At 45.5% G+C, this 21581-nt stretch overlaps 4 protein-coding genes across 5 annotated transcripts in view; 2 read left to right on the top strand and 2 right to left on the bottom strand.

Moving 5' to 3' along the window:
• The first annotated feature begins 141 nt into the window (after nucleotides 1-141).
• Nucleotides 142-1858, top strand: LOC131266879 (26S proteasome non-ATPase regulatory subunit 4). 2 transcript variants are annotated; one of them, XM_058269554.1, is made up of 2 exons: nucleotides 142-281; nucleotides 350-1858. In XM_058269554.1, the coding sequence occupies exon 2, from the start codon at nucleotides 419-421 to the stop codon at nucleotides 1670-1672; it is 1254 nt and encodes a 417-aa protein (XP_058125537.1). In that variant the 5' UTR covers nucleotides 142-281; nucleotides 350-418; the 3' UTR covers nucleotides 1673-1858. The 2 variants fall into 2 exon arrangements, with proteins under 2 accessions (XP_058125537.1, XP_058125538.1); XM_058269555.1 differs by having other exon boundaries at nucleotides 157-242.
• Nucleotides 1854-3742, bottom strand: LOC131266878 (microspherule protein 1). Its single transcript, XM_058269553.1, has 3 exons — nucleotides 3592-3742; nucleotides 2165-3521; nucleotides 1854-2100 (listed from the first exon to the last, which is right to left on the bottom strand). Exons 1-3 carry the CDS (start codon nucleotides 3681-3683, stop codon nucleotides 2008-2010), a joined length of 1542 nt encoding a protein of 513 aa, XP_058125536.1. The 5' UTR covers nucleotides 3684-3742; the 3' UTR covers nucleotides 1854-2007.
• Nucleotides 3743-3834: 92 nt separating this feature from the next.
• Nucleotides 3835-5490, top strand: LOC131267166 (probable trafficking protein particle complex subunit 13 homolog). The gene is made up of 4 exons (XM_058269953.1): nucleotides 3835-3953; nucleotides 4017-4404; nucleotides 4474-4915; nucleotides 4988-5490. The coding sequence occupies exons 1-4, from the start codon at nucleotides 3917-3919 to the stop codon at nucleotides 5405-5407; spliced, it is 1287 nt and encodes a 428-aa protein (XP_058125936.1). The 5' UTR covers nucleotides 3835-3916; the 3' UTR covers nucleotides 5408-5490.
• A 137-nt stretch (nucleotides 5491-5627) lies between these two features.
• Nucleotides 5628-21581, bottom strand: part of LOC131267167 (RING-box protein 2) — a 34346-nt gene continuing 18392 nt past the window's right edge. Inside the window, exon 2 of the mRNA XM_058269954.1 lies at nucleotides 5628-5834. Coding sequence (XP_058125937.1) covers nucleotides 5653-5834 — 182 coding nt within the window. The 3' untranslated portion in view covers nucleotides 5628-5652. The remainder of the gene's footprint in view (nucleotides 5835-21581) is intronic.

Below are 21581 nucleotides of genomic sequence, written 5' to 3'. Positions count from 1 at the left end.
ATTGAGAAAAGTTTTTTAAAATAAAAAATACAGTGTATGAGAAGTTGAAATTTCATCTGTTTTGATTCCCATTGTTCAGCTATTGCATACCCCTTCGGGAACGTGGATGTTACATCGCTGTCAAAGTAAGTTCTACGAAATGTCATGTCGGTCGGACATTACTAAGCATTTTGTGATTGAATACACGATTTGCTGTTCCTCATCATTGTGTCGCGAAAACGCTGGAGAAAATTCTCATTAAAGTAAGATAAATTGATAAAACACAGTGTGTTGGGATTGAGGTGAGTGTAGTGTTGAAATTTTCCCATCCATTCTTCTCATCCTTGAACGATTGTGGGACATCTTGCAGGGAACAACAACAAAGCAAGCTTAAGAAAAACAGCGACGAAACACCAGATTCATACAAAAAAGCAACAAGATGGTGCTGGAAAGTACGATGGTTTGCTTCGATAACAGCGATTACCAGCGCAATGGTGATTACTTTCCTACTCGTCTGAACGCACAGAAGGATGGCGTCAATCTGGTGTGCCTGTCGAAGGTTCGCTCGAATCCGGAGAACAACGTCGGTCTGATGACGCTCGCGAACACGACGGAGGTGCTGGCAACGCTGACCAGCGACGTTGGCCGTATCCTGTCGAAGCTTCATCTGGTTAATCCGAATGGAAACATTAACTTGATGACTGGGCTGCGCATCGCTCACCTGGTGCTTAAGCATCGCCAGGGCAAGAACCACAAGATGCGTATTGTCGTGTTCGTCGGGTCACCGGTGGTGCACGACGAGGGCGAACTGGTGAAGCTGGCGAAGAAGCTGAAAAAGGAGAAGGTAAACGTGGACATTGTGAGCTTTGGCGACCACCAGAAGAACAATGACACGTTCACGGCGTTCATTAACGTATTGAATGGCAAGGATGGCACCGGATCGCATCTGGTTTGTGTGCCGCGCGGATCGGTCTTCTCGGAGGCGCTCATCTCGTCGCCAATCATCCAAGGGGAGGATGGTACCGGTGGGGCCGGTCTTGGCGGGGCAGGTTTCGAGTTTGGCGTTGATCCGAACGAAGATCCCGAGCTGGCGCTGGCTTTGCGTGTTTCTATGGAGGAGCAACGCTTACGCCAGGAAGAAGAGCAGCGCCGCGCAACGGCAAACAGTGCCGCCGAGGGAACTGGTGCAGCCGAGACAGCGACCGGAACGGCCGGCGAGTCGGCAGCAGCTGGTACAACGGCAACGCCGTCATCATCGTCGTTCTCCAGAGCGGTACGTAATATCTCTGCCGAACCACACTCAGAGGAGGCGATGCTGGAGCGCGCGCTGGCTTTGTCGACGGGCGAAATCATACCGACGGACGATTCCATGCCGGACTTTGCCAACATGACCGAGGAGGAGCAAATTGCGTTCGCCATGCAGATGTCGATGCAGGACGCTCAAGAGCCCATCTCGCAGCCGGCCAAGCGACAGAAGCAGGAGGATGACACGCCGATGGAGGTGGATGAGGAGGATATTGAAGTCGTTCCCATCTCACCGGCGTACTTGATGAGCGTGCTGGAGAATCTGCCCGGTGTCGATCCGCAGTCGGAAGCCGTCCGGAATGCGGTCGGATCGTTGAACAAAGACAACAAAAATGCAAAGAAGCAACCGCCCTCGGATAAGGATAATGATGGCGAGAGCAAAAAGTAGAGAGGGCTTCTGATTTGTTTTTTGTTTGCTTCTTCGCATCCATTTGATGAACGACTAAATTAATCAATAAGATTTATCCGTACCATAAGAATGGAATCCTTACCTAGAAATCGCTTGTAACCCTGTTTGTGGATGCAAAAATGTCTTGTAATACAATTGTACTGAGGTAACCGAAAACACAAGCCTCTGGTATGTGTATTTTTTGTTTTTTTTTTTTTATTAATATTTTACATTAAACATACAGATGTTATTGGACCGTAACCTACTAGATGGAGAAATCACTTAGATCTAGTATTCATTTCATCTTGCTCAAATGCAACCCATTACAATCAGGCTTAATTTAAAGGGATATTCATTTTAGCACTCTCTTGCCGAACTGCGTTGATGAAATCGTGATTGATAAGGAATACAAATCGTAGGTTGGAAATCTGAAAAGAGTAACGAATATCGTTGGTAGATGTTTTTCATATACATTTACACCGGATTTCTTACCTCAATCACACAATTATCGTTGAGGCGGGTCTTGTGACCGCACAGCAAAGGCCTTCCGTCGATGTACAGCGGCCGCTTACCCTCGTTAGTGATGAAAAAATCGCCATTACTGCGCAGCTTAATTGTGCCCTGTTTGCGTGAGACTTTGCATGCCGGTCCTTCGTGCGAAAGGTCCACATCAACGGTGGTGTCTTTGGTCGTGCGTCCGAGTACGATTTCTCGGGAACGCATCAGAAAGCGCACCATTCGACCCCGTATGACTGCGAGCGTTTGAGCGTCGAAACCGGGTGAAAACCCGATACCGGACAGAGAGTCAACGAGCACGCTCCAACGGTCGAGCTCGTTCTCCAGACTGCGTATTTCCTTTTTGCTCTTACGATCAGCAAGCGCTAGTTCCGTCTCGAGTGCCTCGTCCCGTGGCTCGGTCAGTTCATTGTCGTTGATGAGATCTTCCGCATCTGAGAATGTCAGCATGTTATCGTTCTTCGGCAATGATTGAACGGATTGATCCGGAAGTAGCGAGTACTGTGCCATCAGTTGCCAGTGATTTCGTAGCGTCTTGGCGGTGCGTGCGTGATAGAAGACGGATGAATGTTTATTGAGCAGCTCCTGGAAGGTTTCGAGCGTAGGGTTTTCGCTCGACTTGATAGTTCCAAGCAGTTCTTCTTCGGCCGTCGAAAATAGCGCCTTACTTTGGACGCTTTCAATCAGCTCAGGATGCATGTTGCGCATGGCGGATACTGCAATCCGGGAGATCGGTTCTTCGTACAGCAGCGAGCACCAGCGTACCTGCATCTCTTGGATGGTGAACTTGCAGGAAAACTTTGTCCCACGGTGTACCGTGCGTAGATCGTTCGTTTGCAAGATACCCGTAATAAGAGCCAGATCGTCCATCGGTTTCCAGCGCCCGAGATCCTTCGTAGCAATCTGCTGGGTGGCACTTTTTTTCTTCGTCTTCTTGCCACTTTTCAGCACGCGTTTCTTTTCGTTTACCGACGCGTTCGAATTGAGCTGCTGAAGAATGCTCGTCGCAGGATTCGGGGCGGCGGGTGGTGGTAAAATGACCGGCGTTGATGGTGCCGGTGATTGCGGAACGGCGACGATTGGTGCTGGCGCGGTTTGAGGAGACGGTATGGTAGTTTGCATTGGCTCAACGGTTGACGTTGGGGAGACGGTAGTTGCTCCCGGTCCGGGTGATGCCACCGGGCCCGGAGTGGTCGGTGTGCTAAACCCAGCCATTGACTGGGAGAGCGTACGGGACCGGCCAGCGACATTTTTTAACTGCTGTATCGGTGTACTCATGCTGAATTCCACGATTTCATCATCAAAACGTTTTCTCTTGATCGATCGCGATGAGCTGGTAGTAGATGTAAACAAAGCAGTAGGCTTAGCAGCATTTCCATTTTGTTATTCACATGTTTACTCACCTCCGTCGTTTCTGATCGTTTGCAAGATCGGCGCTGGTTGGGGTAGAACATTCCATACCCTGTTCCACTTTTACACTTGCATTGGGGTCCATTTCTAAGAAAATTTAGGTAAAAATTACCCAGAACGAGAGGTGCCCGAAAAAGAAGCTTCTACGCTGTTGGCGTTGTTTTGCTTTCTGCGTTTGACAGTTAAGCGTCAGTTGGATGACATTGACGTCAAACGGTGCACTCGGAACAAAACAAACAACAGTTCCGTTTTTCCTTGCAGTTTCACAAGAAAAGTTTCGTATCTGTGTTTAGATTATTAAAAAAATACGATTTAACGATGGTAGAACCGACGGAACATCTACTCGCACTTAAAGGTGAGTTATTTGGGGTTTATTTCGAGTCTTTACGCTGAAATACCATTACTATTCCTTTGAAAGTGATGCGCCTGACCCGCCCCACACTGATAAGCCCCCAAATATTGACCTCGGAACCGAAGGATGTTCCGCAGCATTCGTTCGAAAAGATACTCCGGAGTGATGCTACGTCGGTGGCCGGATGCGAGACGATTGCAGCTGGTCAGTTTATGTTGTTACCGCAAAGTTTCGGTAACATCTATCTTGGCGAAACGTTCTCCAGCTACGTGTGCGTGCACAACTGCCGCGCTCATCCGGTGTCCAACGTTTCGGTCAAGGCGGACCTGCAGTCGAACAATAGCCGAGTTAGTTTACCCATTCACGCCGACAAGACGGTCCCGGTTACGTTGAACCCGGAGGAAACACTCGACGACGTTATACACCATGAGGTGAAGGAAATCGGAACGCATATGTAAGACCGATACTGTTAAACCATTTTGTTGGAATTATATTCACATAAATATTCTGCTCGCTGTTACAGATTGGTTTGTGAAGTGTCCTACATGACACCGGCCGGGTTGGAAACATCTTTTCGGAAGTTTTTCAAATTTCAAGTTGTCAAACCACTGGACGTGAAGACCAAATTTTACAACGCCGAAACCGATGACGTGTATTTGGAAGCACAGATACAGAACATTACGGTTGGTCCGATCTGCCTCGAGAAGGTCGAGCTGGAGAGCTCGGAGCAGTACACCGTGGTATCGCTTAATCAGCTTCCCTCGGGGGAATCGGTGTTCTCGTCGAAGACGATGTTGCAGCCGCAAAACAGTTGTCAGTTTCTTTACTGTATTCGACCCATTCCGGAAGTGGCCCGTGATCCGAACGCATTGAAGGCAGCAAACAATATCGGTAAATTGGACATCGTGTGGCGTTCGAATTTGGGCGAACGCGGACGTCTACAAACAAGTCAACTGCAGCGATGTGTAAGAAGGAATTTTCTCCTTCAAACGAAATAATATAAATTTAAATTGTTTTATTTTCCCCCTCCCCAATAGGCTCTTGAATACAGTGACCTACGGCTGACTGTAATCGAAGCGAACAGTACGGTTCGCATTGGCGAAGGCTTTAACTTCCGGTGCCGGGTGACGAACACTAGTGAACGATCGATGGATCTACTGATGGGACTGAACACCAAAGCGAAACCGGGCTGCGGATACACCGGACAAACCGAGTTCGCCCTCGGCCCGGTTGAGCCGGGACAAATGAAAGAATTCCCTCTAACCGTGTGTCCGGTCCGGTTGGGTCTCATTGCAATCTCTAGCCTACAGCTTACCGACGTGTTCACGAAGCGCAAGTACGAGTTCGACAACTTTCTGCAGGTGTTTGTCGTAGACGAAGACTATCGCGAGGAAGTGTTTCAAATGGATAAGTATGTCCGGTACAGCAGCACTGCCAACATTCCACAAACCGTTTAAATGACATACACCGGGATTGCATTGTTTGGGGATGCAAGAAATATTTATTCCGCGTTGAAGTATAATAAAACAATACCACGAGATTCGTGCATTTTATTTTGCTAACGTACACCGAATGTGGGAAAATGGAAAAGCAGCCAAACACGATCACCAACGCACCAGAGGGATGATGACGGGCGGCGGTGGCAGGAAATGTCGTCAGTTTTTGCCCCGTTCCGAACGTGCCGTGGAAGGGTGGATCCGCATCATTTGCCCATCCGCTGGATGGACCATTCCTGTTGGCACAACGGGCACCGGTTGTTCTGCTTGATCCACAGCGACATGCAGCAATGGTGAAAGGAATGGTTGCATTCGCCCCATACCACCACGCAGTCCTGTCGGCCGAGCGTATCCTTTTTACTTTCCGCCTGGCAGCGCAGACATGCATCTGTTTTGAAAAAAAAAACAAAAAAAAAAACAACAAGAAGGATTGTTTAATGTTTTATTAACTCCATACGTTCGATTTATGCATTGGAAAGCGAGCGTATAAGCGAAGAAGTAAACAAAATTCCAAACTAGAGGTCATACGTTCCATCCACCGCCTCGTTGCAAGCCAACCGTACTCGCCAAATAAAGACCGATTGGTGCAGGGGGAACGTGGGATATGACGCAAACCTGCGCTGAAATCGAGTAATTTGTGTACTGCTTTTACCTCATTCATCCATCTTCTCGAAAATGGCATCAGCTTTTGCTTCGGCGGAGGGAATTATTTTACATTGCAAATAAGTGGTACGAATGGTTATGAGAGTTATGAGAGTGCTGGTTTAAGTTAGATAGACGGAAAGGTTAAGTGGTTGAAATCAACAACGAATGGATGATATTTAAACGAAATATTTATATTTGAAAATGAAAATAGTGTAATAGAATGAAAAAATGGTGCCCACTCCTGCCCTGTTCCCGTGTTTGTGAAAGGTGTCTTTCCGGAGTTAAAAGGGCTAACCGGGCAGGAGGAACGTGAATCCAACAGTAAATTCATCGTCACCCATTCACAAAATTATTCATTCATCGATACGATCACGATGGGCGCCGGCGACGTGTGCATTGCCGGTCGTGTTGCTTTATGACGCAAGAGTTTCAAGTCATTTCGCAATGTGTTTTTCGGTCCTGTTTGCATATTGAATTATTTTGCTTGCTAGAACCAACGGCTGCTGCCACGTGGTGAAGTTGTTCACACAATATGAGGTGAGTTTAAAAAAAAAACGGTAAGACAAAGTGCTGCAAAAACTTTGAGTTTGTTTAAATATTTCATACCTTTCATTCGATTGTGAATTGATTTCTGTTGATTCGAAATGGATTAAGATGCCACATGTGATCTTTTTATTCAAATTAATGCACAAGATTAATGGATATGGAAATTTTCTGAATTCGTGTTAAGGATGACTTTCTTGGTTCTGTGGAATTTTACTTCCAGCTAGGAAATGCAGAGTAATGTAATCATAGCATCGTGAGATCAATTTCCGGATGTGCTCGATGGAAAATATCCGCGAATACATTGGCGGTTCATTTGAGTCATTTCATGATTCAGCTATTCGTCCAGTAAATAGAAAAATTGGTAAAGAATTAAATAAAAGCATCTATCAATAGAAAAACAAAATTACAAATAAGTCTGAATTTTTTTTTGTAGAACCATTTAGCTTGAAACCAATTCAACATACCCGCCGTTGATCGCTGGTTTCAAGCTTTCAATAAAATAAATGGCGTGTCCGAGCGTCCATTTAGTTCGCTTGTTTAGAACTCGCAAACTTTTATTAGCACAATCGATTTTCCAGCCCGCGTCAACCAACGCCGGGTTCTCCTTCAATGTCATTTCGCCGCGGACATGTGAATGTTCGATCGATTTGACGACAGTGACCCTTGGGTGTCCCTTCAATGTCTTCCAATGGGCTGTGCACCCATTCCTCCTCCGGCGGACCTCACACGGCGGCGGACGTGACGAAATAAACGGACGCCACACTCTCACTTTTGCCAGCAGCGGGACCGGGGGAAGCGGGGGTGGCCCCAGCAAGTCGGCTGCGCAGATTCTTTCGCACCGAGCGCGACTGCCCGGGCAGGCTTCAATTGGCCAATTAACGAAAAAAAGGGGCTCGACTCGCCCGGGCCGGTCGGAACGGGTCAAAGTACACCGTGGGCGAAACCAGTGACACGCGAGCGGACTGCTTACAGCGGTCAAACGTGACGTTCTGATGGTAAACGAACTCACGGACGAGTTGAAATGTTTTACCGGGTCATGTCACAAAAAAAGGTTGGAATTGTATTGGTTAAAAATGTAAAAGAACAAAATAAGACTAATCTCGATAAAATGAATCTTCCTTCCGTAAAAAATTAAAACGATCAACAAATGGGCTAGAAATTTTCATTAAACCGTTTGGGATAGTAATAAAACTTATTTTAATTTGTGCTACTTTTAAACTCACAACTAATTCTGCCCAAAGTGAGAGTTTGCCTTCCCTGAGACTGCTGATAATTTGATGCTTGCCTAAACGGTCAGCAAAATTGATATGATGCTCGTATCGTTACGCTCGATCGGATCGATATCGATGAATTGATGAAACTGCGCGCCATGGCCAGCCGTCACAGAATGACACCCGGCGGCACGCCGCTTGTCCCAGAGAGGGAACCCAATGGAAGTGACCGCGGGAATCAAATCAATTCTCATCAATGAACGCAAAGATAGCAATTGTCGAAAACTAAAGTCTTGGAAGTGGACGCACTATCACTTTGCGTATTTGGGCCGGCGTCAGTGGCAATTTCAATTTAAAATCAAGACCATACACCGTCGATGTTCTTGGGGGCTCGTTTGGACGCAACTCACAGATGAAGGACGACGTCATCGTTTAACACGAGCTTGTCAACACGCTTATTGATATGTGCAACATTGTCTAAAGAGGATTGAATATATATTTAATAAAACATTCAAAAATGAAACTGTCGGAGATGTCAACAGATTTGTAAGTTGCGCCCGAGAAATTGTGCGCAAAAATACTCTCGTATTCTCGGTTCTAGGAAGTCCGATTCTATTTTTAATCCGAAGCTTCAGTTCAAAACAAATTCATGGCCAAACAGTTCCGGTTGCACACGAACTATAATATTTTTTTCCGTCGGGTCTCAAAGCATCCTTCCTAGTTCCTACGAGTTGAAACAATCACACACACACACCTAAGAACGGCGTAAGTGAATGTCCTCCGCGATCAAGTTGAAGGACTTTTCGATACAATTTTGTTTTGTTTTTCTCCCCCAACCGGCTGTCACCTTTTTGGTAGTTATTTTTAACACGTTGCGTACCGCGTCACCCAAATATGGGTGACAGCAGTTTTAGTACAAACAAGTTTTTGACCCATAAATAAATGAAAATGCAACATAAAAATTATTGTAATATTTTATATAAATTTTTGGGAAGCTAAATTTTTGCTTGGCCTTCGAAAACAATCGGTTTAACAAATATTATAAACAAATTGTAATTTGAAAAATTGTACTAAAAATTGTGCTAAAACGCTTGGTACGCAACGTGTTAAGAGTTGAACACCCCAAAAAAAAACATGCCGTTTGGCGAACCGGAAAAAGAATTAAAACGGCGCGCGTGCGGTACGCTTAATTTCCGTTAGATTCGAAGCATGAGTGTCCTTTAATGGTTCGTTGGTGTGTTGTTGATGCGTAGTTAAACATTTGAACCTCATGTCCCGTCCATTTTCTCAAGGACACACACACACACATGGTCCGGGGTAAGAACCGGAGTCTGGGGGTAGTGCATGGAAAATTAAAATTGGAACCCCATTAGCCATGGGAGGCACACAATGCAGCGGAGTGGTAATTGCGAAACCGATGAAACGAGCCCCCATTCCGGCCATTAAAGGAGGAGGAGGAGGAAAATGGAGTAGAATCGGGGTGCTGCACCCTCCGTTCAAATCCAAAATGGCGGGGGGGCCGGTCCACGGTTGAACGTACGAAAACAACTTGATTGCACTCCGAGATCGGCATATTCCGTTCATCACCGTTGTTGCCAATCATTCGCGGGAGTTCGTTCGACGATTTCGCGGTGTCGATGCCATCCATCACTTCCTTATAGCACACAACACCCACCTCCCCCATCGTCCGCGTTCGTGACTGGCTCCCCCTGGGTGTCGAGTGGGGTGGAGGTTTTCCCCCCCGTTCGCTTAGAGTTTTTCCGCTAATGGGCAAATAATTCGCGCGTTCAACACCACTCCGCCGTCGATCGTTCGTTCGAAGCTCGGGGCGGAAAAAGATCAAACATTGATCGTATCGGCTTTGTGTGTTAGCATGCAAGTGGTAGGAAATGATAAGTCCGCGTGGGAAATCTTGGTGTCAATTTTAATAGAAGAAAACTAGCCCTGAACCAATCGTACCGATTCTGGTTATTTTCGAGTGGCGCCAATGTATTACCATTGTCCAACGGTGTCAGTCCCGGTGGTCGGAAAAATGTCGCCCATCGCAAGCACGTGTCACGTGTTGCGGCAGAAACGTATCGTGCGGAAAATATGCGCGCTAACAAACGTCAACCAACACGCTTCGTTTTCGCTTCCAACATTCTTTTCCTCTCTTCTAAGCGTAACGAATAAGGTTGTGAATGAGTGTGTGCGACTGTTTACAACAACCGATTGCGGAAAGGATAGCCGAAAGGCGACGTCAGGTAGGCGGGCAACATAACCTCGGCGGGCGCGAGTAACTAACTACACGAGCGCGCACGTTGTTAGTGATGGCGATCCAAGATGGCCATGGTCACGGCCAATGGCCGCCTGTCGGTCGGTGGCGGCTCGGGCATAGGAGGGCACAGGCGGGCATATCTCGGGGCGATCTACTATAGTACTACCACCCGACAGATCGTTGCACTCCCGCTGCCCCACCCCCACCTTTGCTTCGATCATAGACACACCTCCAAAACACGTTCACAGCACGTTCCGTTATCTTTTTTTCCATTTTCTGTTTTTGCGCCATAGTGCAACGTGTTTTTGAGAGAAAAATACACCCACGTCTACTATTTACCTCCAGCCCTCCACCACCCTATGCTCGGTTTCCCTCTTCAGCAACCACAATCAAGCGATCGTGTGACGCTGGAACTGCTGTTTGTTTGTTTGTGCGGAAGGAAAACACAACCCAACCACTTGGCGAAGAGTGAAGAGGTTTTCACCGCTGTCGGGAAAAACCAGATCCGAACACGATCGGAAGATATTTTTTTTTCGGAATGTTTGTTTTTAGTTTGTCGCAGATGTGATGTGTAGCTGCCTATAAATAGAGTATATATGACCGAATGGGACATTTTTGCGACGCGACACACAGCAAAAACGTAGTGAAAATGTGGTGCAAAAAAAATCACCAGCATCCATCACGCCATGAATGTCGCCGTACCGCGGAGGAAAAGGAGTTCATGTTATATAATTTTCCTCCTCCTTCGCATGTTGCCATTTTTCTCTCATTCCTACCGTTGGCGATATGTAACAGGTCTGTTGTTTGGCGAATAGTATTTTTAGGCCAACCATGCTTTATGACAGCGCCTCCCGAGAAAAAAAACGATGAATTGGTAGCCGTTGGTTACAGGAAGGTTGATACATTCTTCTAAATTTATCACTTTCACCTTCATTCTTGGGCGGGCATAAATACAATTTCGGTAGTTGTTGGGAATTTTATATTCCCCGTCACCTAATCGCACTTGATATGCTTAATGAAGTGACGCGTAATGGCCGTTGTTGACAAGTTTTTCAACAACCCGTCGGACGGGGAAGAATTTCTGAGAGCATTAACTTTTAGCTTTCAACCTAAAAGTACAAAGAACAACGATCAATTAAAAACACATTTTCACATTAGATTTACTATTTCAGACTACTTCAAGAACCAGTTTTTGATCTTCGCAAGCTCCCAGAAGTGGTTTGATATGTGATTTCACACATTAAAATGAATTGAGAAACAGCACCTGCCAACATTCGAGTGCTAATCACTGATGCATACATTATTTGCTTCCCGCGAATTTTTCAGGTCATGCATCCGTAGAACGAGATGATCCGAGAAGAAAAAGACAGGCTGCGAACCTATTCCAATGTGAAATGAATGTCATCTAAGCAACCATTGCGAAACTGATGGTCAAAAGAGACACACCCCATGGTGATTTTTTGTTTTCGCTCCACAATTTTTGAACGGTTTTCGCCTTCTTGGATGGTTTATCGTGGTTGGAAATCATATAAAAATTGCAAAAAAAAGATCTACTCCCTACCCGAAGAGAGCTACCTCTATTTCCCACCCTCCAACCAGAAGGCCTGCTTTGGTTTGATCAAAAATTCGCAACAAAAGTCATGCGCGCACGCGAAACTTATAGACGACAGGCTCACGTATGGATGGATGTTTTCGTCCCGCTCACATGTCCCACGAAAGCGGTCAAAACAAACTCTCTTTCATTTCTTCATTAAATTTGCGCTGCCAAAATGCCAACCAAATAAGGAGAAGAAAAGAAGCTTGCGGGGTGGTTTGCTAATTAGTTGAAAATTTCGTTTCTGACGCAACGTTGCCGTTAATTTAAGCAATCGCATGGAGTCGGATACCATCAAGTCCAGTGGGCAGGGCAGGATCATGAAATTTTGTCGAATCTACGCCTTTTTTTCTGGATCTCCCTGGGATCTCGGAAGGTCGTGTCCGATCGCATGGTTGCCAGATAGAAAGCACGTAAATGCGACTGGCTAACATCCATTGGAAATTCCTTTCTTTCTTACCATTTTCCCAAATGTTTTTAGTAATTATACTTCCGAGAAGTTTGGCTGGATTTTTAAGTTTTGTAAAGAAATTATGACTTCACCAAACATAACATCAAAACTTTGCAGAATGCAAATAAAATACACCCGTTTCCTGCTGCCAACATGTATCTCGTTTCTAGATAAATTCTAACTCCCGATTGATGAATTTTAATTGCTTTGACCTTGAAGTTACCGATTGATGATCAATGTTGCGCGTTTTGGGGGAGGTGTGATCGTCGTAGAAACTCGGTCTCCGGTTTGTTTTCACACAGAAAACCGGACAGGACTCATGCACGTGCTGAAGACGACAGCCGTTTCTGGCATTGGTGGGAGTTATTTTTGCTCATTCTGTAGCGAACGCAAATGTCGCAGGCGGACGTCATCATCGGTTTGTCGTCATCGACGATCCACTCCCATACCACCCCCTCAACCGTCATCATGCGGCGAGCCCTCGCGTGGCAAAATTTACGGTTGGCTGTCGAATCAATTGAAGCATGCCGACGGGCGCCATTTTTCCCTCCACTCTTCCCGGGTCGACCGGATGGGGCGAGGATGTTCTCGCGCGATCGACGATTTTGAGCAGCGTTTTTATTTTTTATTTTACATTAAATTAACATCGGTCCGCGAGCAGGGCGAACTACGAGGTACGTAACTGGTGACCTGGTTGGACGAGGAACGTGGATGCCCTCGTTGGCGTTCGCCGATGAATTGATTAACATTCGTTAGGGAATCTTTGCCAAATGGGTTGGGGGAATCGAACACATATATCGTGTGCCTGTGAACGCGCAGAATGGAGCATTTGATATAACCAAGCAGTAGTTGTGCATCAACTAATGGTGGAATAGTACTGGCACGAACAATAATTCACTTGCCAATATAAATTTTCCGATAGATACTACACTATAGATATTTTGCACGAATTTCTACAACTAAACGAAATGAGTGGGATGGTTTTATACTTTCGTGTGAAATTTATTTTCAATTTTTTTAAATTGACGTTTCGAATTTTAAGTAAAATGCAGTCAGCAAATCCTTACTCTACCAAATGAAGTATTAGAACTTTTTGTTAGTTATTTACAAAGGTCATAACTAACATAGGATTATACAAAGTACTAGCAATATTATACAACGATAGTGAAAACTCCAAATAGATCTTATCCAAATAGATGTTGATGTTGATGTTGATAGATATTGATGTTGATTACTTTCCCCAATACTTCGACTATGAAAACCTTCAGATTCCAGGCAACAGCTACACGCGGATCCGGTGAATCAATACTCATGGAATGAACCCGAAAAGATATTTCACCACATGCAATCTGTTTTGCAGTGGACTTTCGACATAGTGACTTCAAGTTGGCTCAGATTGGTCGGAACCAGCCCCAACCATGTATCTCGGTCAATGAATCAGCTGCTCGTGCACGTGCTAAAACAACCGTACATCACACATACAAGTACCTTTTGGAGGCAAAGGTGCAGCATTCCGAACATCCCATCTCTCGCGCCAGAAAACCACAGACACACAGATCAATCGAAGATCGAGATGGGGATTTTTCTTTCGTTAAAAATAGCTTCTTCTTTCCGGTCCCGTGGGTGGACGTCAGCGCTTTTCCTACCTTCCGAGAGACACGACTGCCTACCAGCGAGCCCTCGACATCTTTAAGTCGGTCCAATTATAGAACGACTCTAGTAAATCATGTGAGACGATCGATGACGTACGGGGTTCAGCCTGCGCGGTCTGTCATTTGCCTACTGTCTCGCTTTTTTTCGGCAAAATTTGGTGTGTCATTTTGTTTTCGGTCTCGGGAAATTTGCCATCGAATTGCATGACTTGCCGACCAGTGTGCTTTAATACACACACATCATTGCGGCAAATGGGCAAAGTGTGCAATTTGTTCATCATCGTTTTTTGATGATTTTTATCTAAAACACCACACCTCTACAGGTATGGCACGTTCTTTCCGTTTTATCTCAGCTTCAGGTTCCGAACCGTCAAGCCTTTTATCACACGTCATGCATTTATGACGGGTTTGGCGGGAATGTTTTAGTCACCTCCACCCTTCCTGGGCATTTTGGGAATGTGCTACGCTAATCAGATTTTAATCTTTTCGGTGATATACTGTTCAGCGACCCTGGCCCATCGGTGAAGGTCCAACAGATAGGCCCTGTTTATTTTGTTTTGGTGCTTGGTCATCGGCAGGAAGCAAGTCATGGCACAAACAACTCACTGTGATTTGGTTTATATCATACTGATTTACCTGAGTGAACGGGAGAGAAAATTATTTAACTTTGAAAAGGTAAAATAATTTTGAAAGAAACCAAACGCCATAGCAACAGGGACATACTGGGAAAGAATTTTGAATAATGATGATAGTTGATTCCATAGACAGGTGAGCGGAGTACGTAATCTGATTGAATAACTCATATTAATGCCATTTAAATCACCGGCGTCTAGCCGACGACAGCGCCAATGAATGCGCTTATCATAATCTGTCCATCGACAACTCGTTCTCAATGTCCGACAACTGGAAGAGCAACTTATTTTATCGAAACGTCTGGCGACATTCGGCGGCATGCAAAAGAGCAATTATCTGTACGATCCATGAATATGAATCCAGACACAAAGTCGTATGGTCATGCGAATCGTCCATTTTGTCGCAACTCGCACACCATCTAAAATTATCGCTAAATTATGAAAAAGAGTTTTGAAGATGGCGTTATGCATTGTGTTTGTGCGGTCAGCATCGACTGATAAGGAGCTGTCGTGCGAAATTGACACGACGCCATCCCCATCGGCAGGCAGGGACACACCCCCAACGGGCTGGGCATTCTTAAGAGAACGTCCCCCTACGTGCTGCGATGTCCGCGCGACATGTTTCACCCCCGTTTTCTGCCACTCCCCGTCGCGTAAAATTCACTCACCAAGAGCGACTTGATTTGACATTGCGCCAATGTCAGTTTAATTAATTACATCACACTGCCAACTGATATACACACACACACAAACAGACCCAGCTCCACCCTGCAGATGATGCACTCCTCCCCCTTCCTTTTACCCTGTACTTTGGTGGGGTATTTGGGTGGGGATACGCGGATGCTACGTGCGTTTTCGCAGGCGCCGCCATGTGTTGCATCCTTACTTTTTCCGGCGCAAAATTACCGCTTCGTCGACGGCGTTAACTGTAGCTGACGATCTTGTTGGTGGAAACAGTAGATCGTAAGAGATCAAGAATAGCAGAAGAACACATGGCAATTAACGAAGTTTGCTGAATTTGAAATGATCATGGAATGATTACAGAATTGCTGTTGGTTATTGAGGAGTATCATAACATTGTGTAAAGAATATTCGACTCTGAGAATGTTTGTACTAGAGACAACTTAAGAAGCCATAAATAGTTGATGGCTGTAATTGAGAAGTAGTATAATTAGTTTAAAAACCCTACAAATACGGAATGTACTTGACACAATACACCTGTCAGAATAGTCGATGCTGGGACTATACATGTCGTTCATAGCACTGGTACTCAGATACACCTCCACAATATACGTTTGTCCAACTAACCCAATCTATATAGCCGCGATAGTCAATGGTTTCGGATGAAGCTTTCCTTGGCCCCAAGACCTCTTAGCGATTGTAACGTCAACTAAGTAGTAGCACACTGGCTAAAGCGCTTACTATCTAAAGATATGGGTACACATTCACTTGAACACGAGCCGTCAGCCAGTGTCGCATTGAAGCCTTTGACATCCGACCGAATACCTCGCAAAACCGGTTGATAGTAGAATGCAAAAAAATTCCATTACGTGCCCTGTCGACAGTACCAGAGGGTAACGGAGGTCGGATATAGAACCACCCTTCCCGTGCCCGTGAAGAAGAAACACCCCATTTCCTTTCTGGATGGGTCGAGTCTGATGTGGAAAATACGCACGTGCGCAACTTTAGCTAGACTTGCAGACTTGCGCCGGCTTACGGTGAGAAGGTAACTTGAGCCCCGGACTGGAGTCGTCTAACGTGTAATCTGATTTAATGAGTGAATCAGGTGACTATCCAGTCGTGGATTCGTCTAGAGGCACTATTAATAGCATGCAACTCGAGCAGGCTGCATATTTAATCGACCGGTACGTTCGAGATGAATGAGATGCGAAGGGAGCGCCATACGCCCTATCCTGCGATTAAGCTATGCCCCCGTCTAGACGGAGATGAACTCGTAACTTCTCTGATGATACGCTTACTGGCCGAGGAATGCAAGGTTGCACATCTCGCGACTACCTTCGAACAGCTCGATCACGATCGAGCGATCGAACGCATCGCAATTTACCACCTCCAATAATCCAAGGAGTCTCGTGCTAGCTATCTCTGATGGACGTTGTACGTCGAGTACCTCACTGTACCCTACAAAACTTGACACCACTCGGAAGTGATCGTACGATCGATTCGCACGACTTCACACAGTCCGTGGTCGAAGGGAGGTCAGAATCGGAGCACTAAAACCACCACCACCACTATACCACCTGCTCCACAACCCTTTCACCCGTTTCTATGTGTGCAAACCCATCTTTGAATGCCGACAGCTTGAGAGCGGGTACGTGTACGTCCGTTCGCTAGAAACGCCCGAGGATCGAGTTTGACGGTGGGCCAAACCGGTACGCTCCAACTGGGGCGGCGGTTTGTCGCGAAAAAGGACCTTGAATCTAGAAAGTAAAACGCCACCGGATGGTGAAATACAATGCGTACCGTGGCTGTCTAACCTGTCGAACCGTGTGCAGTCACTGGCAAGTGGGTTTTAAAACACAGTACGCGGAAAAAAGTGACATAAATGGTGAACACAAACGGACGGGCGCTTTGGGAGGATTTTTTCTTTTGAAGCGTTTTGGGTACAGAAGATCACGAGAGTCAAAAAATATAGATTAAGGGTTTAGCATATGACTTTCAAAGTATTTCAATATAACAAACATGTTTCCATATAAATTCTTGGTAGTACAATTGTTGTCCGTTTTTAACTCGTTGATTGACGCCGGTTTTAGTTAGTTTTTAGACTGATTTTAGTTTTAGATTTTTAGTACAATCATTTTTGTTGAAATTTGGTTATAAAACTGCTAGAACCAAATGGTTTTCGAAAACGAAGCCACAACTACAAGGCTTCTCAAAGGATACGTTTTAGTACTTATTATACCTCATCAGAATATACCACCACTGCTATATTAGTGTAAAAGACTGATGAGCATTGCTGCTGTCAACCGCTTTTTGGGTGACAGGACAGTCAACGTGTTTATACTTAACTTGCGACTGACACTTTAACTGTTCATCTCCACATAGCGAACTCATAGGAAACTCTGGTGAAACTCCTGTCAAACTTGTATGGAGTTTCGAGTTTCCCGAGTTCGCTAAGTGGACACGCATTTGTTTCGGTCTTCTTCGCTTCTTCTCAATCCGTCAGTTATTAAACGTCAGAACGAGGGGCTTTGCTAGTGCTGTCAAGAGTTTCCTACCAGTTTCCTACGAGTTTCCCAGCTGTTGCGGGAACTGAGTTCGTCAGTTCGTCGGAGGAGAGTTCGCTATGTGGAGATGAACAGTAACACGTTGACTGCCAAGCGTTTTTAGCACACTTTTTTAGTACAATCTCTTTTAATAAAATTTGTACATAACATTTAGTAAACCAACGATTTTTGAAGGCTAAGCAAAAACTTAGCATCCCAAAGAAATGATATCAAATACTACTCTAATTTTTGTTGTATTTTCATTTATTTATGGATCAAACATTTTTTAGAACTGATTTCTGCTGTCACCTAATTTTGGGTGACATGGTAGTCAACGTGTTAAGTACTGCTGAAGCATGCGTGCGAACTCCATTCCAATTGAATGCCAATTGGATTTATCACGAACATCGCCCACTTGATTAAACAACGCATTTTGCGACGTGAACTCAAACACTTCTGATCGATATCTAATAGGTCGAGTGTCGGATCTATTTACGGAAGTCCAGCGTTCCAAAGTCTATCGCCTCAATGCCTTCGGGTGTATTTTTATCCTTTTTTTCCCCTGGTACGAAAGCTTAACAGTCAAATTATTGATCAGTGTGGCGAATAAAAATTGTCAAGACGAATTAATTTCTTCTAGGAAGATGAAGAAAGAAAAAACAAAATGGCGACGCATGGAAAAAACAACCATCCAAGCGAAGGTTAAGTGTTTTATTTACCAACAGCATGATTCGTGTTATTCGATGCTAATGATGATGATGATGATTGACACAAACCATTGCATCTTCGTACGGTTTCCATGTTTTTGCCAATCTCCCTCACCAAACTTGTCCGAACGCGGGAAAAACCCCACAAGGGACAAGAGACTGTGCCAACCATTAATCATCCTATTACAGATATCGGAAACGCAGTCAAAATTTTTTATGGATGTCATAAATTGTACTCGGAAATGAAGTCGCCAATAAATAAACTAAGGTGGTAAAAATCAGGTTAAAGTTAAAACAACTTTTTTGTCCTTGACCAGCAGCGAAATTGAGCGAAGGATAATCTGCAGTACCATGACCTAAGCGAAGAACGACTTCATCCGTAAACTGACTTGACCTTGGCGCCGAGACCTCCGAGGGCCTCGGAACCTAAGCTTGCAACAAACCGGTTTGTTTGTTCGAGATCTTATTTTTCATGTAATCGTGCCCTCTCTCGTACACTCTCTTTAGCCAGGTTTTAAGGAGACAGGTTTTGGATGGATGCTGAATATCTTAGCGGTGTTGTTGTGTCGTTTTACCTTTTCGATCATAACAGGTGTTTTGAGCTCCACCTTGTTATGCAGAATCGCTTTCTTCTTCTCGAAAGGTGGTTTTCCCTACAGATACTCACGAGAGTCGACATGGATCGAATTTTGGAATGATGAAATTCTGCCGAACCGCTTCGTCACCGGTACCGGGTTGCCGTTGACCTTGCTTTTTTTTGGCTATACCAACCCTATAGACACTTACACACACCCCTTTCAAAGTCAAATAAGAACATACGCGACACACCTCTCGTGCGCACGATTACGCGAAACGTGCGAAGCTGTCGTCAGGTTCGAATGATTCAAGTTTCCGCTGAGTATCATTCCCGACTGCTGTCGTCAGCAATATACTTACGGCAAACAGTAATTTCGTCATCACCACATCCGCCTCCCCGGGGCGGACTCCAACGTTCAAAGTAGTTGGACAATTTTACCTGGTGGTTATCAGCGCCGACCATCTGCGGAACATGGGGACCATCAGAGATAGCATACAGGGGAAGGTCGGCAAACATTGTTGCTTCCATTTCCCGCGTAGACCGTAGACCAGGATATCCAACCCCCACAGCCGATGGCGCGATTTGGGCAAATAGAGTTTTTGTTGCAAGCGGTGCACAAACTTTGCGTTTAACACATACCCGTGCTGTCGGCGGAATGCAAGTTCTGGAACGTTGCAGGATGTATCGATAAACTCCGGAGGTCAGTCTCAGAGTTCTAGGAACCTGATCGAAAGGGTAGGTTCGCACCAGGTATGTGCTGATTTGACAGTAAAAAACCCCCGCCGATCGTCAACGCACCTTACGTCACACACCGATCGTTGGAGCCTTGCCGTGTTTTTTTCTTGTGGAAAGTGTGGTAGGAAATGGAACACCGTACAAAGTGCAGCGACACCTCGACACGTTCCACCCCTTGACAGTTCCATGCGATACCACGCCACCATCTCGTCTTTCGCAACGTGGATCTCTAATGGAACGCCGAGTCAGACCGACTCGGGGGCAGGTTTGCTGGCACAGGGTACCCTCTGGAGAGTAGAGAGACAGAGAGAGAGAGAGAAGAATGTTGATGGGAGTAGGTAGTGTCGGAAACGCCGTTCATTCGACGAAACGCGAGGGCTCGTCGCCGCTTGGGGGCTCGTCAATACCCTTGAAGTTTGCAACTCGGGCGGCAGGCACGTTTTGATACGGGGCGAGCGAGGGAACACGACCACGGTACCCCCCAGTACAATCCGCTACCTCGAGCAGCACCATAGTGGGGCCACCTGAGTTGCACACGCAAGCAACCAAGGGGGTAGACAACGCGGTTTGGGATTGTATCAGTGAGTGGTTGTGAGGCAGTGAGCAATCTCACCTGCGAGAATGCCTCCTTATATACTTCATCATACATATATCTAGAGAGCTCAGAGAATCGCGTATCGAAGCGTATCTGCAAATGTACAACTGCTACACTCAGAGATATCTGAGAGACCAGCCGTACAGGTATTTACCAAGACCAGAGCTACTGTTGTTGTCTAAACGTGGCAGAGGACGGTGTAGTACGTGGGGACGTAGTAGAACAATTACTACGCTTAGTAGTAGTATTTCACTACTCGTGCAGTAGATCAACGAATTAGTGAAGCTGTTGGATCAGTCTTATGTGTACAACTTAGTACTCTTCAAACCGAATGAACAACAGATGTTCAAATACTGGAGTAGCGTTTTTATTAACCTTAAAATAAGGAATATCTACGCCACGTATTATGCAAATCTACATCAGACGATGATAAATTTGTTGAAGTCTATATACTCTCCAGAGTTCGCTACACAGTTATCTGTTTCAGATAGTTTTGTACTTCGAATGGCTATCTTGAGTGGTCAAGTAGTTTGTTCTCTCGTTTCCTGACTCTGTGCTCACGTGTACACAACAACCTCCGCTGGCAGTACTTAGTCTTCCGGCGGTGTCTGAAGACGCGCAACGATTAACGCAATAAATGCTGTTTTCTTAGTGATAGTCATCAGTGTACCTTCGGCCTAGCGTACGTCTGTTTAAGTATCTTGTTGAAAAGAAGACGTGTTGCAGAAAACTACTCAATCCAGCACAATTGACACGTGTTCGTATCAACGAGACTACATTGGTCCACAAACTACCCGGGATTGCCTATGGATCATATGGGAGGCTTCTGGAGTGTCACACACCGATTGTTCGTCGATATCCCTTTTTAGATGGTGTTGATTTAACTTCAATTAACGCAACACGCCGTATTTACAATCCTCTCGTCAACACGCGGGCGGCTGATAAGGACAGCGGGAAATCTTTAGGACTCAACACAGTTCTCTATTTGGGGGTTCCTAGTTGACCAGCAACTGCCATTATCTAGCTTCTCGCGGCGAGATACTTGGTGGATTTATTGGCAATAATCATTATCTAGCACACGGTCCTCAACTCCTATCGATGGCGTTGATCTGTGACCGTGATCCCAGGCAAGGGCATTTGCAGGTGATTGTACACCTTTTCGTCGCTTTGTACCAAAGTACCGAATTTTTAGCGTTGTTATCTCATGTCTGGGGTAAAAATGATCAAAATGGTTTCAGTCGCTAGCCACGTGCTAAAAGGATTGCGGATATGCTGGTGGGATAATTTACAATCTACGATCTTCTGGAGC

Source organism: Anopheles coustani, chromosome 2, assembly GCF_943734705.1.
Source record: "Anopheles coustani chromosome 2, idAnoCousDA_361_x.2, whole genome shotgun sequence".
Classification (NCBI taxonomy): Eukaryota; Metazoa; Arthropoda; class Insecta; order Diptera; family Culicidae; genus Anopheles; species Anopheles coustani.
The sequence above is the reverse complement of the archived record's forward strand: the minus strand, read 5'-3'. Positions and strand labels throughout refer to the sequence as shown.